This window comes from Protopterus annectens, chromosome 11.part0 (genome assembly GCF_019279795.1).
Source record: "Protopterus annectens isolate FY-2018-M chromosome 11.part0, PAN1.0, whole genome shotgun sequence".
Taxonomy (NCBI): Eukaryota; Metazoa; Chordata; order Ceratodontiformes; family Protopteridae; genus Protopterus; species Protopterus annectens.
In genome coordinates this window covers 84,735,573-84,757,911 of record NC_056745.1, presented here as the reverse complement: position 1 = coordinate 84,757,911, position 22,339 = coordinate 84,735,573, and the positions used below count along the sequence as shown (strand labels likewise).

At 35.5% G+C, this 22,339-nt stretch overlaps 1 protein-coding gene across 3 annotated transcripts in view; it reads right to left on the bottom strand.

Moving 5' to 3' along the window:
- The window catches only part of SLC13A4 (solute carrier family 13 member 4), a 378,128-nt gene that overhangs the window by 233,749 nt on the left and 122,040 nt on the right, over nucleotides 1-22,339 (bottom strand). For all 3 annotated transcript variants that reach the window (XM_044087466.1, XM_044087465.1, XM_044087467.1), the window contains exon 4: nucleotides 255-460. In XM_044087466.1, coding sequence (XP_043943401.1) covers nucleotides 255-460 — 206 coding nt within the window. The remainder of the gene's footprint in view (nucleotides 1-254; nucleotides 461-22,339) is intronic.

The following is a 22,339-nucleotide window of genomic DNA, read 5'->3' as shown; positions in this document are numbered from 1 at the left end:
TATTAATATTTACAAAGAATGTTGTAGAATTATCTACAACATTCTATCTGGCTAGGCAGGCAACCTTCACATAACTTTATATCTTGTTCCACAAAATGTCACATTTTTCAACATTTAGTTTTCATCAGAGATCAGAATTACTACCAGATTTCCTCCAAATGTCTGTTTTTTACAGAAGGAATTCTATGTTTTAAATAAAAGTACACTTACCAATTCCACCCTTCCCAGTGGGTTGCAGTGGTCCTTCCCCTTACCTTTCTGTTGCACTGAATCATTAATGTCTGTGAAGCTGGTACTGTCTGCCTCTGTGATGACCTCTAGTTCATTGTCTGCATCGACATTGGTGTTGATAAGTTGTTGTAGCACTGCATCTGCGATTGGCATCACCATGGCGGTCGTGGATGTATTACTGAGCCACATGGACAGGAAGGCTGTGCAGCACATGAAACCAAGGACAAGCCTGAAAGATACTGCAGGTGTTATACATTTACTGAGCTGTATCACAGCAAGCTAAGTCCTCTACATACATTTCAGTGCAGTGATATTAAGTGGTGATAGTTTACAAGGAAATATATAAAAGGAACTTTAGTTACTATACAGAAGTCCATATTAAGTGGCGATAGTTTACAAGGAAATAAATAAAAAGGAACTTTAGTTACTATACAGAAGATAAAAGAAACAAAAAACAACCATCACATTAAAAAACATTATTTTAACAATCCGTTCAAATAAATTAGTTTTGCTAGAACGGCGTGTTGAGCTGTGTATTTTCATTGTGTTACTTTTTTCCTAGTTTCTTCAATGTTATCCCTTATTATTATTGTCCCTCTCTTTTTATACATTTGAGCATTATGACATCTATAAAGACGTTTAAAAGTGATTACACGGGCCAGATCGTCTGTAATCTGGCACACATTCTCCTTCCTTCCATGACTCCTTAGTGTTGTATATTTATTTATTTTAGTTCACATTTGTTTATTGGGAGGGTCCCAATGGGTGCAAGCCCGTTTTTAGCGGAGGCCCGGGGAGAAAAGCTACATTGGTCATTTACAATGATTTCAGTGTCAGAATAATTTTCCAAAGGTACAGCAAAGTTCAAAATCATACAAGTAGGCAGGTAACATACACAGTAATTAAATATACAATGTTGATGGCATAAATACAAGATATTGTGATAAGAGGAGTATATATACATACATATGAGAGAGAGCTGCTTATGATATAATGTTAGGGGTTGATCAAAAGCTATAGAGATAAAGTAAGTCGTTAAGCAGGTTAGATTGGAGGAGGAATGAGGTCAACAAGGAGGAATAATCGGATGAGGCAGGGTGAGAAATAAGACGGGAACAGATATACTGGAGTAGAGAGAGCAGAAACAGGAGACGGCGATTTGTAGGTAGAGGTGTGCAGGTATAAGAGTACTGGCTTTGGGGGAATTAGCCGGGGGGAGATCCAGGAGCAGATTCAGCTGGGCTGATAGTATGTTGTGGAATAGTGTTCCAGATTTTGGAAATACAGTTAGAGTAAAGGGAGTACCCGGCCTTGTTGCTTTAAGAGACATTTAGGAGAGTTTTATGAGAGCATTGGAGTAGTCTAATGCTGGAATATGGAAGAAACATCTGTTGTAGAGCAGGGGTTCTTTCAGGTTGGTGTACAATTCTATGGGCACAGATGAGTTGGATGCAAGTTAAAAGATGCCGAAGTTCCAGCCATTTTAGCTGATATATGGCAGAACAGTTGTTAAGTCTGTGTGGGGAACCGATGGCAAATTTTGCTATTTTATTGTAGCAGGAGTTGAGTTAAGTCTGTTTTGCTTAGGTTAGTGAATATGGGGAAGACTTGCATGTCTGTGTAGTAATATGATTTAAATCAGATGGAACTTTAAGATGCCAGACTTCATCAATCTTTTTCATTTTTGTATTGAATCTTTTATACATAGTATACCTCTGTGCAGATGGATGTCAGCCCGCATTAGATACCTACCAATCGTCTTGACTAACAAAAGCATGAATATTACAGATTGTTTGTGCCTCAGAGGGTTACAGTGGAGATTGTCTGTAGCCTAGGAGTGAACAGTTTGTTGTGTGAGTGTATGCATGTGTATACCTCTAATTAATCTATAGCACTGGTTAGCTAGGGTATAACTATTCCCGGCTCCACAAAGTTTCCTCTTCAAATTTTTCCTTGGAACTAGACAAACTTTCAACTTAAGCACTCAAGCCATTCATTTCTCAGCCCAGCACTTGCTCAAAACTCATAGCAAGCGCTTATAAACCCTAGCACTAGACCCCCCCCTAAACTGTACAGACGGACAAAGCTCTCTATTCAACCTAAACAGCCATTCAGTAAAACAGTTCACTGCACCTATCCAAGCATGTCCAAAGCGAAGCTTCAGGTGTACTCTCTAGTCCAACTGGTGAATCTGGGCATTTTGAGGCAATGTTACAACTGTCTCATGTACACAGACAACCCTCTCCTCCCACCACTAAACACTAATACATGCGAGAGATGCAATTATACAGCCAAACTGGAGGCTAAGCTCTCTCAACCCAAGACTGGATCAGACAATCAAGAGGAGACAGGAAATACTTGCATCACACCACCAGTCTCACATAGACCCATTAAACCAGCACCGGCAAGAAACACACATAAATACATGAAAACATACTTGGAGGCTCTAAATAAAAATCTGCAAAAGCAACATAGACCTCCAAGGCAGACATCCAAGCAACCTCCACCCCCAAACACAAACCATGAAACATATTACTCCACAAAACCAGTGTGCCTTGCAATCACAGCCCTTAAGGCAAAATAACATACCCAACATACTAGTAATAGGTGACTCTATAGTCAGGCACACTGATGTCCCACTCACTAGGCTGAATAAGGAGAATGTTACTGTTAGCTGCCTGTTGGGTGCCAGGATCTGCCACATAACACAAGCACTCGGGTCACTCCAGAACAAGTACAAATATGACTCTGTCATTGTCCATGTTGTTGTGAATGACCTAAGCCATACCTCCCTGGACTACATGAAAAGAGACATGGAAGAGCTCTCTGTTCATGTAGCCCAGGTCGGTATGACCCTGATCCTGAATAGCATCCTGCCCTCACCAACAATGATACCATGGTATAAAGAAAAAAATTACCAGTTTGAACGACAGCCAAAGGGGATCCAGTGTCTGTCCGCCTGGGATGACATGCTCGACAAGCCACTCTCTGCTTCACTAGAGATGGCTTGCACCTGTCACCCTTAGGCTTTTGAATAATGGCCAAAGCTCTTACCACCCCCATAGTGCCTTTTTAGGCAAGGCTCAAAAGTCAAACCCACCACCGTAAATAGCACAAGTAACAAAAAACCGAGGGTAATGCTACTCAATGCCAGAAATCTAAACCTCAAAATGCATGCACTCGAGACACTCCTCAGTATGGAGAAAATCGATATATGTGCAGTAACAGAAACCTGGTTTAAGGCTCCAGAGAGCACCCCAGCACTACCAGGCTACAACTCATACCATACATTTTGGCCACAGAACCCAAACCGAAATACAAAAGGCAGAGGCGTATCCATATTCATCAAGGATACCCACACCTCCAGGTTAGTGGCACAGCACGATACTTCAGAGACCATCCACTTGCAACTAACAATGGGCAAATCTGAGTTGCAATTGCATAGACTGGAAGGGGATCGGACTGCAACATCCACAGGCAGAAAGGACAAGGTGCTCTCACAGGAAGGAAGGGATTTAGTGCGGGCTTTACTCGGCACGGAAAGGAAGGGATTTAAAACAGAATGGGAATTACTCGGCGCAGAAAGGACTTTGCTTTACAGCAGCTTTGTGTGTGTGTGTATGTAAAATACCCCAGTTGCTACATGGTGGTGGGTAGAGAATAAGGCTTGAACCCTGTACCTTGGGTCCAAGTGGCAAGAGCCTGAATTCCCTACCCACCACCATTTATAAAAAATTGCTGATTTTTGTCTCATATTTGTTCTGTTCCTCATAAAATCTGTGGTTTCTGTATTTTTGTTTCTTAACACAGTCAGTAGTGCAGTGGTAGCATTGTTACCTGACAGCTACAAGTTGTCTGGTTTGATTCTTGGCTGGGATGCCTTCTGTGTGGAGTCTGCATGTCCTCCCTACATTTGTGTGGGTTTGCTCTGGTGTCCTCCCATCTTACAAAGACATGTGTCTGGAGTGTTTCTGCTGAAAACTGGCTTTTGTTCCAAGTCAGACTTTCTTGGTTGACAAATGTTAAATAAATAAAAATGACAAGCATTTAAATTTCAGACTTCATATTCTTCAGAAAGTACATATGTTCATAGATTCATAGGTAGGCACTAGGCTATCGGCCCTGGGGCCTATACAAGCCCAGCCAAAAAGGTACCCTTGCTTTTGCCACCCAAGAAAATTATTTTCCTGTGCCACTGTCAAGCAGAGCCACCGAGGTGATCCCGTAGGGTGAATTTCCTATTTCCCATTCAATCATCAAGATTTTTCTTGAAGAGTGCTAATGAGGAGCTTTGTTTGATATAGATAGGTAGTTTATTCCAGAGTATGGGAAGTCTCTGGGACAGGAATCTATCCTTCCGGCATGTTCTGTTTATTGTGGTGACAAGGTTTAGGTCCCTAGAGCATGTAGCTTGGAGGGATTGGGATTTCTTTAAGTGGAGCATGTCCAACAGCTCTGGGTTTGACATGGTAACAAAAAAAGTATTATTATAGCAATTTTCTAAGTTTATAAGATGGATATTTGAAATTTGTCCCTATTTTTGCAACTGTATTCCCACATTATTGGCTTTGTCCAGGTTTTTTGGGTCAAGGTTGAGAGCTATGGTGAGAACTGAATTCACTGAATGTTTGGGGGCTATATTCCCCCATTAGTGGCTTTGTTCAGGTGTTTTGTGCTAAGATGTTGATAGCTATGGTGAGAACTGAATTCACTAAATGGTAGCCATTTAAGTTTCAGTCTTCCTCTCTTTTATAAAACAGATGATTTGGCATAGTGGTTTGTTGCTGTAATGATTTTGCACAGGGTCCTGGGTTCAATACTTGGCAGTGAAATGTATGGTGGTAACGCAGCATTTTATTCTAGCAACTTTCCAACATTATATAAGCAATGTTTAAAATGTGTCCCTGTTTTTTGGTCTTTTGCCCCCCCCCCCCAATTTTGGCTTTTTTCCAGATTTCTTGTGCTGCAATGTTTAGAGATGCAGCTGAGTGTCAAGTAGATTTTACAAGAAGCTGAGAGCTGCAGAGGAACAAAAGTTTAGTGCTGCTTATGCTGAGTCTGCTTGCATTGTTAATAGCATAACAGTTAGTGTACGTGCTTTTGATGCAGAAGGCTGTGGGTTCTACTCCCACAGTAGGTAGATGCATTGTTGATACTGTATTGTATTGTGAAGAGGGTGGATGCTGCAGTCCTTTTTGGTGAAGATACCTAGTAACTATATGAACCTGTTATCAGTTTGCCATCCATTCCCTATTGCAATATTACTAGCTTATCTTTTTTTAATGCAACATAGGCAATTTATTCCTGAAGGGCAACGGGCACTTTATTTGTAGATGAAACAATGAAATATAAAGTTGTTTGCTAGCAGCAACCACTTCACTAATTACAGATTTCTTTAATGTGGAATTATTTAGATGACTTTTACTTCTTCAGAGATTGTGCATATTTACTGATACTGGTGGACTGTAAAAATTTGAGTAGACTTTTATGATAGAAATGTTGTGAATTGGACAGTTTTGTCATTATTGGTGCATGCATTTTGTTTCATTGTTTACTGGAAAAATGTTCAAAACAACAAATTTAAAATGCCGTCTAACAACTGTACTATATTGTACAAGGAATATAATTTAATAGTCAGGAAGGTGTATCAAAGAGCATGTGTATGTTTCGTGGGCAAGGGGCCTATGATTTGAAAACAGCCCAAAGTTAATCTTTATCTGCCACTGGCAAAATGTATTTTCTTTAAATGTGGGTTTCAATGCTGTTTCAATGAATGTGAGTTTCAAGGGCAGAGAAGTTTTAATGCTAATAAATCGGTTTTCATTGTGAGATTGCATCGCTTTGTTTAGCAGATGTTTTAGTGTTTGTGTTGTAAAATGCAAAATAAAACTTTCAAATAAGTCCAAATCATCGTAGAAGTAAAGCAGTATGCACATTAGTGTTTATGGTAAATGGGGTGAAATAGCCAAGTAATGGTTCATTGGAATGGCTGCAGGGGGGAGGCTCCATTCAACTATGATTTTGTGAGGGGGAAGGGCGACAAACTCAGACAGCCCTGGTTGAACCATACTTCTCAACTGTCCAGATTTTCACAGAACGAATAGATTTTTGCTTCTTATTTTTGGTCTGTTCCTTATGAAATGTGTGGTTTTCCGGCAAATAATTTAGAAATTAAGTCACTAAATAATGACAGACACTGAGTTTCAGACCTCATAACCTTCAGAAAAATGCATGCTAAAGCAAGACCTGTTATTCTATCAACTGTCTCAGTTTATACAACAATTTTTAGTACTGTTTATATGTTCCCCCAGTATATTGGCCTTGTCCAGATTTCTTGCATTAACAAGTTGAGAGGTACATGCAAATAAATTGCGTTATAGAATTAGGCATATCCAAACCTCTCGACTGTCTCCAATTTTGGCTCAAAATGTTGCTCTTCCCTAATAATCCCGTCACAAAATGGCAATTTTGGAAGAAAATGTGGAGGGTTTACAATTAAGAAATAACTGTAATAATCAGAGTTATAGATTACTTTTATTTCAGAAATGCATGTAGATTCTTTTATTTTGTCAGCTGCTCAAGTTAGCAGTACTAATATTTAAAAAAGTGTCCCTTCTTTGACAGGTTCCCAGCTGTATTGTGTGGCTATTTTATATTTTTGTATCACATTTTTGGTCCATTTTTCATAAAATTGTGTTTTTTGGCAAATTAGTGGCAAATCATTAAAGACTGAAGTTAGAAAATAATGACAGACATTTGAGTTTCAGATTTCATACCCTTCAGAAAATTCATACTAATGCAAGACCTACTATTCTATTATCTTTTTACGTTTATAAGAGCAATATTTTAAAAAATTCCTTATTTTTGTGCCTTTGTCCCACTTCTATGTATGACTTTGTCCATATTTCTTGCTCTGAGGTTGAGAGGTATGACAAATGTGTCAGGGCCATCACAGTCAGCCAGAGACATTTCAAATTGTGACATACTTGTTGCACCCCACTCCCCCATGTAGTGACTCTGGATGTGACCAAGCAAGGCAAGGAGTAGTTATGCAGTGTAAATGTGCAGAGTATCCCCCATCCATGGTAGAGACAAGTGGTACTTTTATTCTGTCCTTGATTTTGCAGGATGTTCTGGTTTCTGTCATTTTTATACTGCCGATTTATGCTTATTATTACTCAGAAAGTGCCTTTTGCTCTGTGTTTAAGTAGCAATGCTTTAATGACCATCATATAAGCTTGTCTGAGATTTAAGATGCAAGTAAGCTTTAATAAGCATACTGTTAAAGAATTGAAAGCCTTTCTGTTGTTGCCATGCAGAGAATACTTACATAACTAGATAATGTATATGCCTTGGGTATTGAAATGCATATGACAGTATTTGTAATAAAGGACAAGATTACATTATTTTAAGAAGCTCATTACATTTGTTGGAGACTTGCAGTCATCTTTGCAGGCTTTACCTGTAAACCAAACAAAATGCCAATCTATCATGGTGGTCCATTACCTGCACAATAATCCTTTAAGCAATGTATCTTGAGCTTGTTTCTTGTTTGTGTTTCATTTTTTACTTTGATCATGTTTTCCCCATGAAAGAAGTAGATAGTTGTTGTCAGGCAGTAGGTCTTTCTTGGATAAGAAAGATTTTTACAAGTGGGGGTATCACAGAGATTGCTACTTTCAGCATGATACTTGGTACTTTAATAAAGCTGAATATAAATTATAATTAAAACTGCAGTGCAAGGAGAAGTGGTTTGAGTTGAGTGCTGTTTGTTTTTCCTTGTACTCTATTTTGACTGGCATTCCAGTAATGTATTTAAAAAGTAATTTATTTTTTCATGCCTCACAACCTTTTTGTTTCCATCTAGATGTTAAGTAAGCTGTCATGCAGCCAATGCATTGAAATATTTTTTTCTTCTACACTTCATTTTGTCTTGATTGGACTCTCATAATGACAGTTTGGCACCCAGGGCAGCGTATTTAATTAAAGTTCCAGTTTTTGTGGTTATGAGCATAGCTCCTCCCCTTTCTAGTTGGCCACACCCATTCCCATTGGCCCCACCCATTCAGCTGTCTCCTGCAGCCCCCCTATGATTTAAATCACCAGCCGCCACTGTAAATGACATACACAACACTGAACATCAAGGGGAAGCATGATGATTTTCTTATATAAGTAAATATGCATAACAAGTAATGTAATTGCTTTAACTTGAATTGTAGATTTTGTAACCCATCTTGACCATATATAATACTTAAGTGGTTACCAAGGTAAGTAATGTTTTATACTTGATATCAAACTGACAAAGTTGTTCAAGAGAAACAATAAAGGCCTGAACTTGAAATGTCACATAATGTAACAATCATATTCTGAACACATAGTATTAAATTGACAATAGACACTCAGTTTAATAACATGGGCTTGTGTTTAATAACACTATTGTTTTAACTTGTCATAAATGACATACACTATATTGCATATCAAAGGGAAGCATGATGATTTTCTCATATAAGTAAATGTGCATAACAAGTCATGTAATTGCTTTAACTTGAATTGTTTTGTAACCCATCTTGGCCATACATAATACTTAAGCTGTTACCAAGGTAACTAATGTTTTATACATGACATCAAACTGACAAAGTTGTTCAAGGGAAACAATAGAAGCCTGAACTAGGAATGTCACATAATGTAACAATCACATCCTGAACAAATAATATTAAATTGACAATAATCACTCAGCTTAACCTTTGCTGATTATACAAAATAGAATGTTGCCATTTAAATCTAAAAACTTTCAGTACATGCCATAAAATGGCAATTTATGAATATGGAAAGGGAACTTATAATCATTAATCAGAATAAGTAAATTTGTTGTTTTTAACCTATAATTTCACTCATTTTATAATAATAAATGACAGATATGAAAATCCTTATGTGTAGGAAATGGGGGAGGGATGCACTGATAATTAAAATGCAGTAACTTTCATGAATGTTCACATAAAACAAACTTAATGCTTTAATCACGCAGTGATTACTTAAATGCTGGCAAACAATGAAATATAATTCCTGATATATCCAGTAAAATACATTGTATTATAAGACTGTCTGCATAGTACAAGTGGAGTAATAATTATTATTGCCATCTATTTATATTAACTAATAAGTTTTGAAAGACTTCATCAATAAGGGTGAATATATTAAATAACTGTGTGCTATAATCTTTTACTGAGGTTTTATATATGATACATCATACTTTACTATGATTGAATTGCTTGTCATCTATCTTTCATGTAAATATTAATTGCTTATACAATAAGTAGATATTTATATTGTATTAGAATTCTGTCTAATCTACAATAGTACTATATCTGGGGTCTACATCGCATAGTCAAAGTTTAATAACTTTGAACACTGAATGTTTGAACTATCCTTTTCAAAGTTAAAAAAACTTTGACTATGGATAAAAAAGAAAAGAAAACAAAGTAAACATTTGTAAGCCTGGGGCAAGCCCCCTGCACCCCCACATGGAGGGCTGCACTCCCCACCCCCCCCGCTACTTAAATATACCAACTCCAGGATTGCACCACATTAAACAAAACAGAAAACTCCCTGTATGGAGATTTCTGTTGAAACGCTCGAACTTCTGCAAATTCAAACTTATGGTCTCAACTATATAAGGTTCAAACTTGCAGAAGTTCAGCTATCTGATAGGGACCCCTATATCTGTTCAAATAATATAAATATTGCTTATTCCTATTACAAATATTCTCCATATGATAATTCAATTTATGCAGCTCAGATGTTCTGGATTGTCAAGGTATGAGTGATAATCTAATGGACTTAGGTTTATCCATCAGATTAGGAATTATTTTCATTCCATGGCTAGTGTGGATCTTAGTTCTGTTAACATTTATTAATTTAAATTTATTTCACAAAAACATTTTTAGTATGCCTGACCAAAACATTACTTTATTGGTAAATACTCAAGGTATAAAACTGATAATTTCCTTTAAAAACTCAAACATATATTTTATAGTTATCAGAAAAAAAATACATAGTCTAAATAACCAAAGATGGATTTAACTTTATTATCTTTAAATACCAATGGTTTAAACAATCCTAGCAAGAGATCAAATCTACTGAAATATTTAAAACTGAATAAAGCACAAATTGTCTTCCTTTAAGAAACTCATTTCAAAACAAATTACAATTACAAATGGAATCCTAAGGAATATATGATATTGGCGCAATCCACGTATAAAACAAAGACAAAAGGGGTAACAATTTTATGGAAAACAAATGTGATTAACCCAGAAATCATTTATAAGTATGAAGATAAAGAAGGCCTTAGGGTATTAATAATAGTTAAATATAATAACAGAATATGGACCCTTGCCAATCAATAGTAACTAGTAACCAGACTAGGCATTGGAACAGGAACTGTTAACACTTGGATTTCATTTCCAGTAATTATAAAGGCAATTTAATATCAGAAGGAGATTTTAACTGTATATTTGATATTTCTGAAACTACAACTAAAAGACCGATGTGTACATTTGCTGCATCAAAAGCTTTTAAACAAGTGGGCAGAATCATTTCATCTGGTAGATACTTTCAAATTTAAAGAAGATAAATCTTTGCTGTTTTCCCATCAAGATCATAGATTTGGTACACAAACTAGAATAGATAAATTTTGCAGCCTATGACTTACACTCTAAAATCATTAATTTCTCAATCATTCCCTGCCTCTTTTCAGACCACAGTTCATTGATACTAAAACTTCAAAATGGGTACAAACCATTAATCTTTAACCCCAGAATTCCAGCATATATAACTAAAATTAAAGACTTCAAACTCTGGTTATTATCTGATTTACAGTTCTTCTTCAATATTAATTACACCACAGAGTTAAATAAAATAATAATATGGGACTCATTAAAAGCTTACATATATGGTAAAACCCTAACTTCGTATAAAAAAAATCAGAGAATGGGATTCTGAATTATTAGACCTACAATCCAAACTTTTATCAGTAAAAGCTGAAAAAAGCAAAAGATGAAAAAGAAAGTAGAAGTATTAAACAATAAATACAATGAAATTCTAACACATAAAACTAGTTTAGCTTTAAAAAAAATAGAAATTCATACCTTGCCACTTATCCCAAATATTTACATAATTTATCTACAAGAATCAAAATACAATCAAAAGCTAATAACATTAAAAGTATCTTCCATGAAAAGAAAGGGAAAATATCTCGAATATAGGTGACATTCTTGATGCCTATATAAATCAATATATGGAACATTTCCAAAAATAAAATATACATCTTGATCAATTAAATCTAGATGAAAATTGTTCTAATATAAAAAAAAATCCAGAAAAATTAAAACTAGATAGATCTGTAAACACCCATATCCTACAAAGAAATTACACCTGCAATAAAAGAGGGGAAAATAATAAAGCTCTACGTATAGATGGCATAATTATTGAAATATATAAATTTTCCTTCAAAGATACTATCCCTCTTCCATAAAACTCTATTAGAAATTCAGTCACATAGAGATATTCCTTAATTACACCAATCCTAAAGGAAAACAAACCCCCAAACCTCTGTACCTCATATAGACATATACCATTACTAAATAATGACTGTAAGATATTTATGACAGTATTTACTAACAGAATGAAAATACCACTATCCCCCAAAATAAATAAATAATGATCAAACTGGATTTATATATCATAGACACACATGACAATATTAAAAGGATAATTTCTCTTATAGATTTTGTTAATAAAGAAAATAAAGAAACACTCATAATTGGCTTAGATATTCAGAAAGCCTATGATTCCCTAAATTGGGAATATGTATTCAAAATCCTAATGCTATTTGAGTTTCATGCATCCTTTGTTCATCTCCTAAAGAATATATATATATATATATATATATATATATATATATATATATATATATATATATATATATATATATATACAAATAATTTAGCGTATGTCAAGTTAGGTCTTTTTACCTCTGAATCTATACATACAACAAAACGTACTAAACAAGGATGTCCCATGTCACCGATTCTATTTGCTCTACCTTTTGAAATATTGGCAGATTCAATTTGGAACAATATAAAAATCAAAGGAATAGATGTTTATGAACAATACAATTCTAAAGTAATGCTATTTGTTGATGACATATTACTAACATTAATACAAAAGAGACATTAGAACAATTAGATATATTAATTGACAAATTTCACATGACTTCAGGACTCCATTTCAATAAATCAAAATTTTTATTTTTAAATAAAAAAATAACTGCAGACTAAGGGGGGATCACATCATAGGGAAACAAGAATCTACCTTAAAATATCTAGGAGTTGAGTTATGCAAGGATAATGAATTAGTCTCAAAAACTACAATAATATCATCAATACAATGAAAAATCTCTGTGGAAAAATGGAGCAAAATAATATTAACATTTGAAGATAGACTACAGTTAATAAAAATGGTTTTACTGTGCAATATCCTATATATAGCCTTGGCAATACAATTGTTATCAGAAAGGAATATGGTTATAGAAGTTCATGCCTAATAACATTTTTATGGTTTCCCAAAAGAAACAGAATAGCTTTAATACATCAAATCAGACCAGGAAAACAGGAAGGATTAAACTTTCTTTGTATAGAAACATATATAAAAGCAGCAATATCTAAAAAATCTCAGACTGGATAAGTTGAAGTTACTCTGCAAATTGGAAAAAAATACTAACTGTAATATCAATAAATGAATTTGATTTACAAAAAAATTTTAAATAACAGATAAAAACCATTTGCCATGGCACATATGTATTAGTATGCAATATAACATAACTAAACCCACTAAAACTCATATGATTAATTATTACATTGACTCATTTAGGAAAATTATTAATGCAAATATATATTTAAAAATCTGGTTTGATCTTTTAACACCATTTATAGTCAAATAGAACTTTCCACATAAAATATATAGAGAAATTATTAATTCCTGTGAACAGAAGGGATTTGTTTGTTGGCTCCAATGTATCAAAGAACTAAAAGTTTTAGATATGCAAGTAATAAAAACAACATACAAAATTCCACAACAGGACTGGCTAACTCTACAGAGTATTCTGTCATATTTGCAAGATTTAAGTAGAATAATTAACAATTTTTCTTTTAAAGAAACATCTAGATTTATTAAATAGATATATGAAATCATATATAATGACTTTGACATGGGAAACAGTATTTCAAAATTTTACAAAATATTGATAAACTATAAAACAACATCCAAAACCTCATATTGGAAATATATAACAAAAGGACACTCAGTACAGTTAACTGAGGATATTTAAAACAAATATCTTATTATCAATAAAATATACATCCTTTACACAATTCTGGTATGTTTTTAATTGGAAATGTTTGCACAGAGCATTCTTAACCCCAGACAGAATCAGTAAAATTAGTTCTTCCATGAAATTAATATGTTGATGTGAGCAAGTACACAATGCAGATTGGAACCACATTTTTGATTGTGTTAAAATTAAGCCGTTTTGGAATGGTATTAATAACTTTCTACAAGCTTTATTTAATGAATCACTTTATTTAACTAAAGCTCTTGTATTATTAAATATGAGTGAAGGTCCTCACATGAATAGGTCAAACATGTATCTAGTATGGACTATACTTGCAATTTCAAGGAAGTGTATAACAAGAAGATGGAATACAAATACATTGCCAACTTTGGAAGGCTTGTACAGCCTATTGAAGACCACATTATTGGAAATTAAAATTAAACAACTAAGAATTTATCCAAAGCCATTTATCAACAACCCTTGGGGAAAACCCTTATCACTGATTGACATTATACAATAATTGATCAAACACTCTGATAATGGATTGGACATACTTACAAAGTAACTGTATACATTAAGATCTGTTATAGTGTCAGGCTAATGTAAATAGTGTACATAGTTATTTAAGATGTTATGTATAAATAATATGGAATTCATTCAAATGTATTTGAAAAATAAAAAAAAAAATTTGAGAAAAAAAAAAAGAATTAAGACATGCCAGTTCAATAAGAATATATAATCCATATTTGTCCTGAGTCCCCCTGGGTGTCAGAGTATGACATTTAATTATGAAAGCAGATTCCTTGTGTTGCAAAGTTCATTTTAAACTTTGTCCAGACCTTGTCACAGAAAAAAAATAAATAAATAACTGACTGAACAGACTGCTGTAGAAAGGTTCTATATATACTCATCTAAGGTTCTTTCCTCGAACCTCTGTTGAGTGCATATTAGATCTCGAACTTTCATTAATTGAACGTTCACTTTAGTGAAAGTGTGAGATGGGGAAAGTAACTAGTTGGCCAACATTTCCCTATCTCACACACTGCAGTATTTCAAATCTACCCAGCTGGGGGCTGCACCCCCCAGCTATATATATATATATATATATATATATATATATATATATACCAACTCCGAGGTCGCACTATAGTGGGGAAAATGGGTGGGTTTGAAATACTGCAGTGTGTGACACGGGGAAATAAATTTTGGCCAACTAGTTACTTTCCCCATTTCACACTTTTGCTGAAGTGAATATTCCATTAATGAATGTTCAACGTGTTGTTTTCACTCTTTGGAGGTTCAAGGAAAGAACCTTTGATGAGTAAACATGGTCCTGCTGTAGAACACATTATTGTGTATTCTTAGGAGCAGAATTATGACAAGTAATAAAATAGATTGAAGATTGCAGTCCTTTTTATCAATAATGCCCCTTACATGTTCTTGTATTCTAGTTTTAAATTTCCTGCATGTCTCACCAATATAGGTGAGTTCACAGGGACATTTAATAGCATAAATAACACTTTCTACAACACAGGAAATGTGCCCAGGGTGTGCACTTTAACACCAATATATATGTGGAAAGAATGGAAGAACATGCTCATAAACATTGCAGGTACCGTTTTACCATACTTGTGATATTAGTGACCACATTACTAAAATTCTGTCTCTAGGCTTCCAGAAAAACCCTGTGTACCAAGAAATCAGATACATTTTTACAATTCTTTTAGGCAAACCAATGTTTCTTAGGAGCAGGATTAACTTGTCTATCTTACCGCCTAAAATTTCCAGCTGTTTTAATAGCCTTCTGATTCTGTATGTGCAGTAAATCATATTCCAGAACAAAATCAAAGCTCTCATTATCTTAATGAACCTACTTAAAAACTTTCTTATCAGAAAGCTCTTTGGATAACAGATTCTCCCTGGGATTGACAAAGAATCCCACCTCAGGTGCTAAGGGCTGCAGCAAAAAGGGGCTATTTTTCCCCTGCAGAAAATGCAATTCAGATGCCTAAAACTGTTATATTAAATTCTTAAGTGAGTTTAGGCTAATAATTAAAGATGATCTCTAGTGTAGAGTGTCCCCCTCCCAATACTGCAGGAATTGCTTGTTAATGTAGGGGAGGTCAGAGTATGACAGCTACTCCTACACACACAATCCCCTTACCTGATCACACCATGGACGAACTCATCCATATACACACAGAAACACACACGCACACACACACACACACACACACACACACACACACACACACACACACACACACACACACACACTAGGGTTGCCAACCCTCTGTTTTTTTTCCAGACTATCCAGAAATCAAACTGATTCTCAGGTAGTCCAGAAAACACTGTACAAACTCTAGTATTCTGTTTCAAAAAAGGAAACAGACTATCGGAGTTTGTAAATCGGCTGATTTACTATGCTTTTTTACAGAAAAGCATAGTAAATCAGCCGAAAACAGGCAGCAGGAATGTAAAAAGAGGGCATTCCCCGCCAGGTGATGTCATTGTAACATCACAAAATGGGTGAAATATGGGTGGGCGGGGTTACTGGTGATGCGAGGGGTGTGACTTTACTCTGGTTTTAGCCACAACAAAAGGTGGCAATCTTAACACATACACACACACACACACACACACCTAACACCACTCATTCTTCTGAATATTCTCAATTGTGCAGCCACCCCCACCTCTACCTGTATGCTAAACTCCATAGCACTTACTTCTAATGTGATCTCATCCATTAAAAGTAATGGGTGAATGCAAACTGTTTGCTGAATTAAGTAACTCGACTAGCAGGGATAACTTATGCAGCTGAATGATTATCTGAATTGCTTGGCTTCGTAAATGATTTACCGCAGTCATTTCTAGGGAAGAGCAAATTGCTAATTAACACAGACCACTCCACTGAAATCCCTCATTAGCATATAGATTGGCCTAGCAGATGGCCCAAAGTGGTGATCCTACCGAATGCATAGGATTACTGCTGTGGGACTGTCTCTGAATCGGAAAGGGGTGTCTCTAGTTGTAGTAGCTTGTGTTATGGTTTACCACTGACGGTATCCCTTTCTGAATCCAGTCCTCTGTTTTTCTAATCTACATATTCTAAAATAAGCAAACTGGACATGCTAAGATGACTATTCTGTCAGTAAGAACACAGATCCCATCTTGGATGCTGATGTCTCTACTACAAATATCACCCCATTCTCACACACACACATACATACAGACACACACCTGAGACCATATACTCACTTGTGCAGCCACTCCCAACACCCACCTGCATGTGATCGCTAAACTCCCTATCACTCTGGCATTTGAGCAGCATAGCACATGGCTACCACCTAGCTTCTTCAGTGACCATTTACATACTGTATGACTCAGCAAGTTATACAACTACACTGGTGTTGCCAGATTACATCTGAAAGTAGTACTTGCACCTATTTGACTTGCAACATTAGCATATTAATAACATTAAAAATAAATGCCTTTTTGGCTTGTGTTCCATCAAACTATCCTACTTGCATTTTTTAGATTTGATGTGCAGTCAGTTAATTGATCATTACTGCCACTTGATTACAGTTAATCAGTCATTATAAATGTCTGTGTGTGTGTTTGTGTCTGTGAGCCCGTGTGTGTGTGTGTGTGGAGCTGTAAGTGTGAGTGTGATTATGCATGCATGTAGTGTGGAATAACAACCATGGCAGGGCTAGCCATCTGGCACTGTGAATATTGGTGCCAGATGATTTTCAGTGTTGATGTGACACCCTCATCCCATGTACAAAAATGAGAAGGAGGCATTATGAATGGATGTGCTTTCACTATAGTCCTTTCTCATTTGAAGGAATTCCCCATAGACATGGCATGTGGGGAATGATAGCTATCACCTGCAGAAAAGTGTCAGTATACAATCTGGAGATAATATCCAACTTTACCTTTCTAACCAATGTCACACACAGAAAGTCAACAGAAGAAAAAAATGTCAACAACAAAAAAATGCAGGTATAACCAGAGTACATACAATTATTAAATCATCAATGTAATGGGACTAACACACAACCTGACTATTGGGACTAACACACAACCTGAATATTTATTAAATAATAGTCAAGACCATATTTTTACAGGAGTTACAACCATAGCCAAACATATGGCATTCCGACTCAATTTCTTTCAAAACCCACCTTGATGGCTGTTGCAGAAACATCTCTGTAATATTAAGATAATACACAGCAGGAGGAACCTCCCATACTTTCTCAGTTTCCAAGGTTCATAGGGTCATAGGTGAATGCTATGCTACCTGCCCTAAAGGGCCATTTTAAGCCTAGCTAATTAACTGAGGCAAAGTCCTTAGTCATTATGTCATATTCACCCCCAGGGAGTTGACATTTTCCCTTTAAATAATACCTCAGCATTTAGATGAGATACCTCATTGTACATTAAAAAATCTGAAATTGGAAAACCATGATTTTGTTTTTTTAGCATTTCTAAGTGCATCTGCAGAAGGTATCACATTAAAATTTGATTATTTTTGACTAACATTTCCTAGATGTTTTGGTTCTTTTTTCTTATTGAACAAATCGCTGCTTTTGTAGATGCTACTGTAACTCTAAAGTAGTATTATCATTAGTTACACAGCTGGCATTATTACCAGAAGCCCTCAAAGTAGCTCAGCTGCTGTTATGGTAAAATTCTCATTTCTCCTTAGCTATTACAGCAAACCCTTTCTTACTCCTCATGATCAGTTACCAGATACCTGTATAAATACCTCACACAGTCTTTGAATTAAAGTCCACTGACTACACATCAAACCCCAAAAATGCACATCACAGTGTTTGATGGAACATTAGTCAAAAAGCCCATTTATTTTTACTGTTATTAATATGTTTATGTTGCAAGCCAACCAGGTGTAAGTGCTACTTTCAGGTATAATCTGGCAACACTGGTGTAGCCGAATACATTGTTCAGTCATACTATATGCAAATGGATACTGCCAAAAATCAAACATTCTGCAGTACTAATTATTACGTTCAGGGTTTGTGAGGGAGGGAACCTAAATCTTTCCCAGTACTCATTGAGCACAAGGCAGAGAAAACGACCCTGTAAAAGATGCAGTCTATCAAAGGATGCCCCCCCCCCCCCACATGCACACACATGCATGGCAAACACACCTATGTGTAATTTGAAGGATTACTATTTCACCTAAGGCATGTGTTTGGGATATGGGAGGAAACTGCAGCGTCTAACAAAATCCCCAAAGGTACAAGGAAATCATGCAGACTAAGCACAGACGTCATCCTAGCTATGAAATGGAGTGGAGAATTAAGTGGTACGAGGAAGAAATGCTAAAACTCGTACCTGTTCAAAATATTATTTCTCAGACAGTGAGGCCAACCCCACTATGGAGGTACTGTTTTCTTTCAGGGAAGGCTAAAAACAAATCTGAAAATGGTGTGCTCTTAAAATGTTAGCGATACTGGTGTTTTTATGAGATCAGTACTATAAGTTAATGAAAATGTGTATCAGGAGCAAAAGAGTAATACAGTAAGTAAATCTCTATCATTTTAAGAATATGTTGGTCAGTATATATATATATATATATATATATATATATATATATATATATATATATATAATGTGTGTGTGTGTGTGTCTGCATTTTACTGATTCTGTGATATCGCTTGAAGATATATAAATTGGCCTACAACAACTGGGAAGCATTTATGTTTTACTTGCAGTTCACTGGAATGCTATTTTATTTCCACATCAAGATAAAAATGACTTAGAATGCCAAGTTATATAAACTGAATATCTTAGGCAATGGAGGATTAGATATCTATTAGAACCCTGGCACTCTCAGCATATCCTTTCAATAAAGTTTTACTTATATTTCTCATGTTTTGTTTACTTTTTAATTGACTTTAGAAATTTAGCCAAGTTGATGTAACTTACTTTATTTGGTCACACAACAACCTCTTAAAACATAGGATTCATATGAACAAGGATATCATAACAAGTAGAATTTTTCTTTCACAATGGTTACCAGACCAGGAGTTTCTTGCTTGTACAAATAACCAAAGGAGACATCAAGTCACTTATGTTCAGAAGTTGATACTTTTCAGATTTAAACAACAGTTTAATTGCAGTAGAAAATGAAATTTAGTATTATGTCCATCAATAGAGTAATGTATGCTTTAGAGATAACATCACAAATAAGAAACACTAGGAAGGAAATTAATCTTACTAAGAAAACAAGACTGGATGTGAAAATATTACAGGTATTAAATACATGGTTTTAAAGTAACTAAATATCTAAAGGAAAGATTTTTATATTTTGATAAAGCTGGTGAATTTCTAGCTATGCAGTCTCATATAATGAAATATAGAGATAGCTTAACAGGCTACTTAAATGGTAATATCAACCTAAATGATCAATTCTTTAATATTTTTCAAATCTACAATAATATGAGTTGAACACTTCACAGGTGAATGCATAGTTGAGTCAAATTCTAAAAAAAATGAGCTTAAAGTAGGGAAGATGAAAAATTATTGCTTCAGAAGTTCAGAATACATGTATCTAAAAACTGACAATGCCCCCGGCCTTCATCAATTGCCAGCTAAATTTTATAAATGCTTTACTGATATTTTGAAGTTGCTGCATATTCCACTTTGGGCTGTTCCTCACTCAATTCAAACAGCAGCATTAGTTTTGATAATTAGGCCATTTAAAGACCAGTTTCTTTAAGTGTTGTGGATGATAAGATTATTGGAAAAAGATTGATGAGCAGGATTACTAAGAATGTAGATGTCTTACTACATCCTTTCCAATTTTCATTTGTCCACAAAGACAAATGGCTAACCCTATTGAGCTGTTACAGGTGATATTATTATTATTATTATTATTATTATTATTATTATTAATAATCGAAAAAAGTTATGGTGGAAAGAGAGTCAGTTTGATTTCATAAGATGCTAGGATGGCACTTAACTCCAGCAACAGAAGTTACTATTTGGAAAGTGCTGCAGTTTTATGTCATCCTGCACAGTTAGAAGACTTTAACTGGAAATATGTATAGCGATACCGATGCATGCTTTAACATTAACAATAATATAATATGATCTCTGTGCTTCAACTGATCAATGGGGTACATCAAGGTTGCCCACTAACTGTCTTCACTGTTTGTCTTGGCTATGGATCCTTTGTTGAAAATTAATAATTTAAAAGTATAAGATCTGGTGCTGACTGGTAACAAATAGATGTTGTTTGTTTATCTCATGCATCTGCTAGTTAAATCTTTTAACTCTGATATTGATGTACTTGTTTTGGATCAAGTACTTTTGGTTGTCATAGTATTAACTAGGCAAAATCAGGAAAACTAATCCTCCTCTAGACTGAGATCTGGAGGGCTGATCAAATATCTGTCGTAAAGGAATTCAGATTTCATTTTTAGATATAAGTTTGTAGTTAAGTCTGCAGATTATTACAAGCATAGTCAAATATCAGAGTTTAGAGTCAGAGCTAGTTCCTTGCATCTTAGCCTTTATACGCATCAAACCAATGACCTTACGTTTATGAAGGAAACACCTTAAACCATTATACCAGTCCTACTCTAAATAGGGATCCTTGTACTGGGACTGAACACAGGACAACGTACATTACATGTAGTTGTTACTGCCACTGGACCATCAAGTATTCAAAGTGTAATAAACTTTTATTACTGCAGCAGTTTAGGAAAATTGTAAGGTTTGCTTGAGAAAATAAACACGGTGCAATCCATTACTCCTAGGTATTTTCATTTACCAAGGCTGGTAAATATATTAAAATGTGTCATAATGACTTTATTAAATTACATGAACATAATCACACTTCTTATGCTTAATTGGTGAGGTTAGTAAAATGATTATTTCAGAAATTTCTTTGGAGAGGGTTGCCCAAGAATAGCTAGAAATTTTCTTATCAGGAAATGAGGAGGAATTGCTATACATGGTCGAGAGTATTATGTTACGGGTTATTTGTTTCTAAAAATATTTCATTCAAAGCTGGGAGGGACAAGGCATCCACTGTGATGCTGCTGACCCAAGATTGACTAGCAATCTGGGATGCCGGAGGGCCAACTGAGGGACAGGACTGGGCAGCCAATGAGCAGCTTAGCCTTCATGTGTGGTAGGTGGGGGTTTCTAGGAATTATGCCACTCCATAATGGTGGCTGGAGAGAACATCCATGCCTTACAAGTGCATATATTCATCGAGGGGAGAGCAGACATGAACACATGAAAGTTAGGAACACTCATGCATGTTTTCTTATGCCATTCCATCAAGGGAACTGTAATGCATGCAGCAAATAAAATTCCTAAGGCTGGGAATGGGTGTTCTTTAGTTAGAGTGACTTGATTCCTTCTTCCTCATGGAAGATGGGTAATTTGCTCCACCAAGTTGAAAACCCCAGGTCTGTATCACTTCATTGAATCACTATTTAGTGAACGCTTTGTCGAACACCTATTGAGTGAACAACTTAATCATCAAACTAAATTTCAGTGAAAACTTTCCTAGGGCAAAATGATGGCTGGCCACCATCTGGAATTTGCCATTTTCCCCACTGTAGTGGGATCTTGGAGTTGGTATTTTTAATTAGCGGGCGAGGGGGGCATAGCTCTCCACCTGCATAGGTGTTATTTTTTTTATGGTCACTAGGGCAGACTACCATCCAATTTTCATTT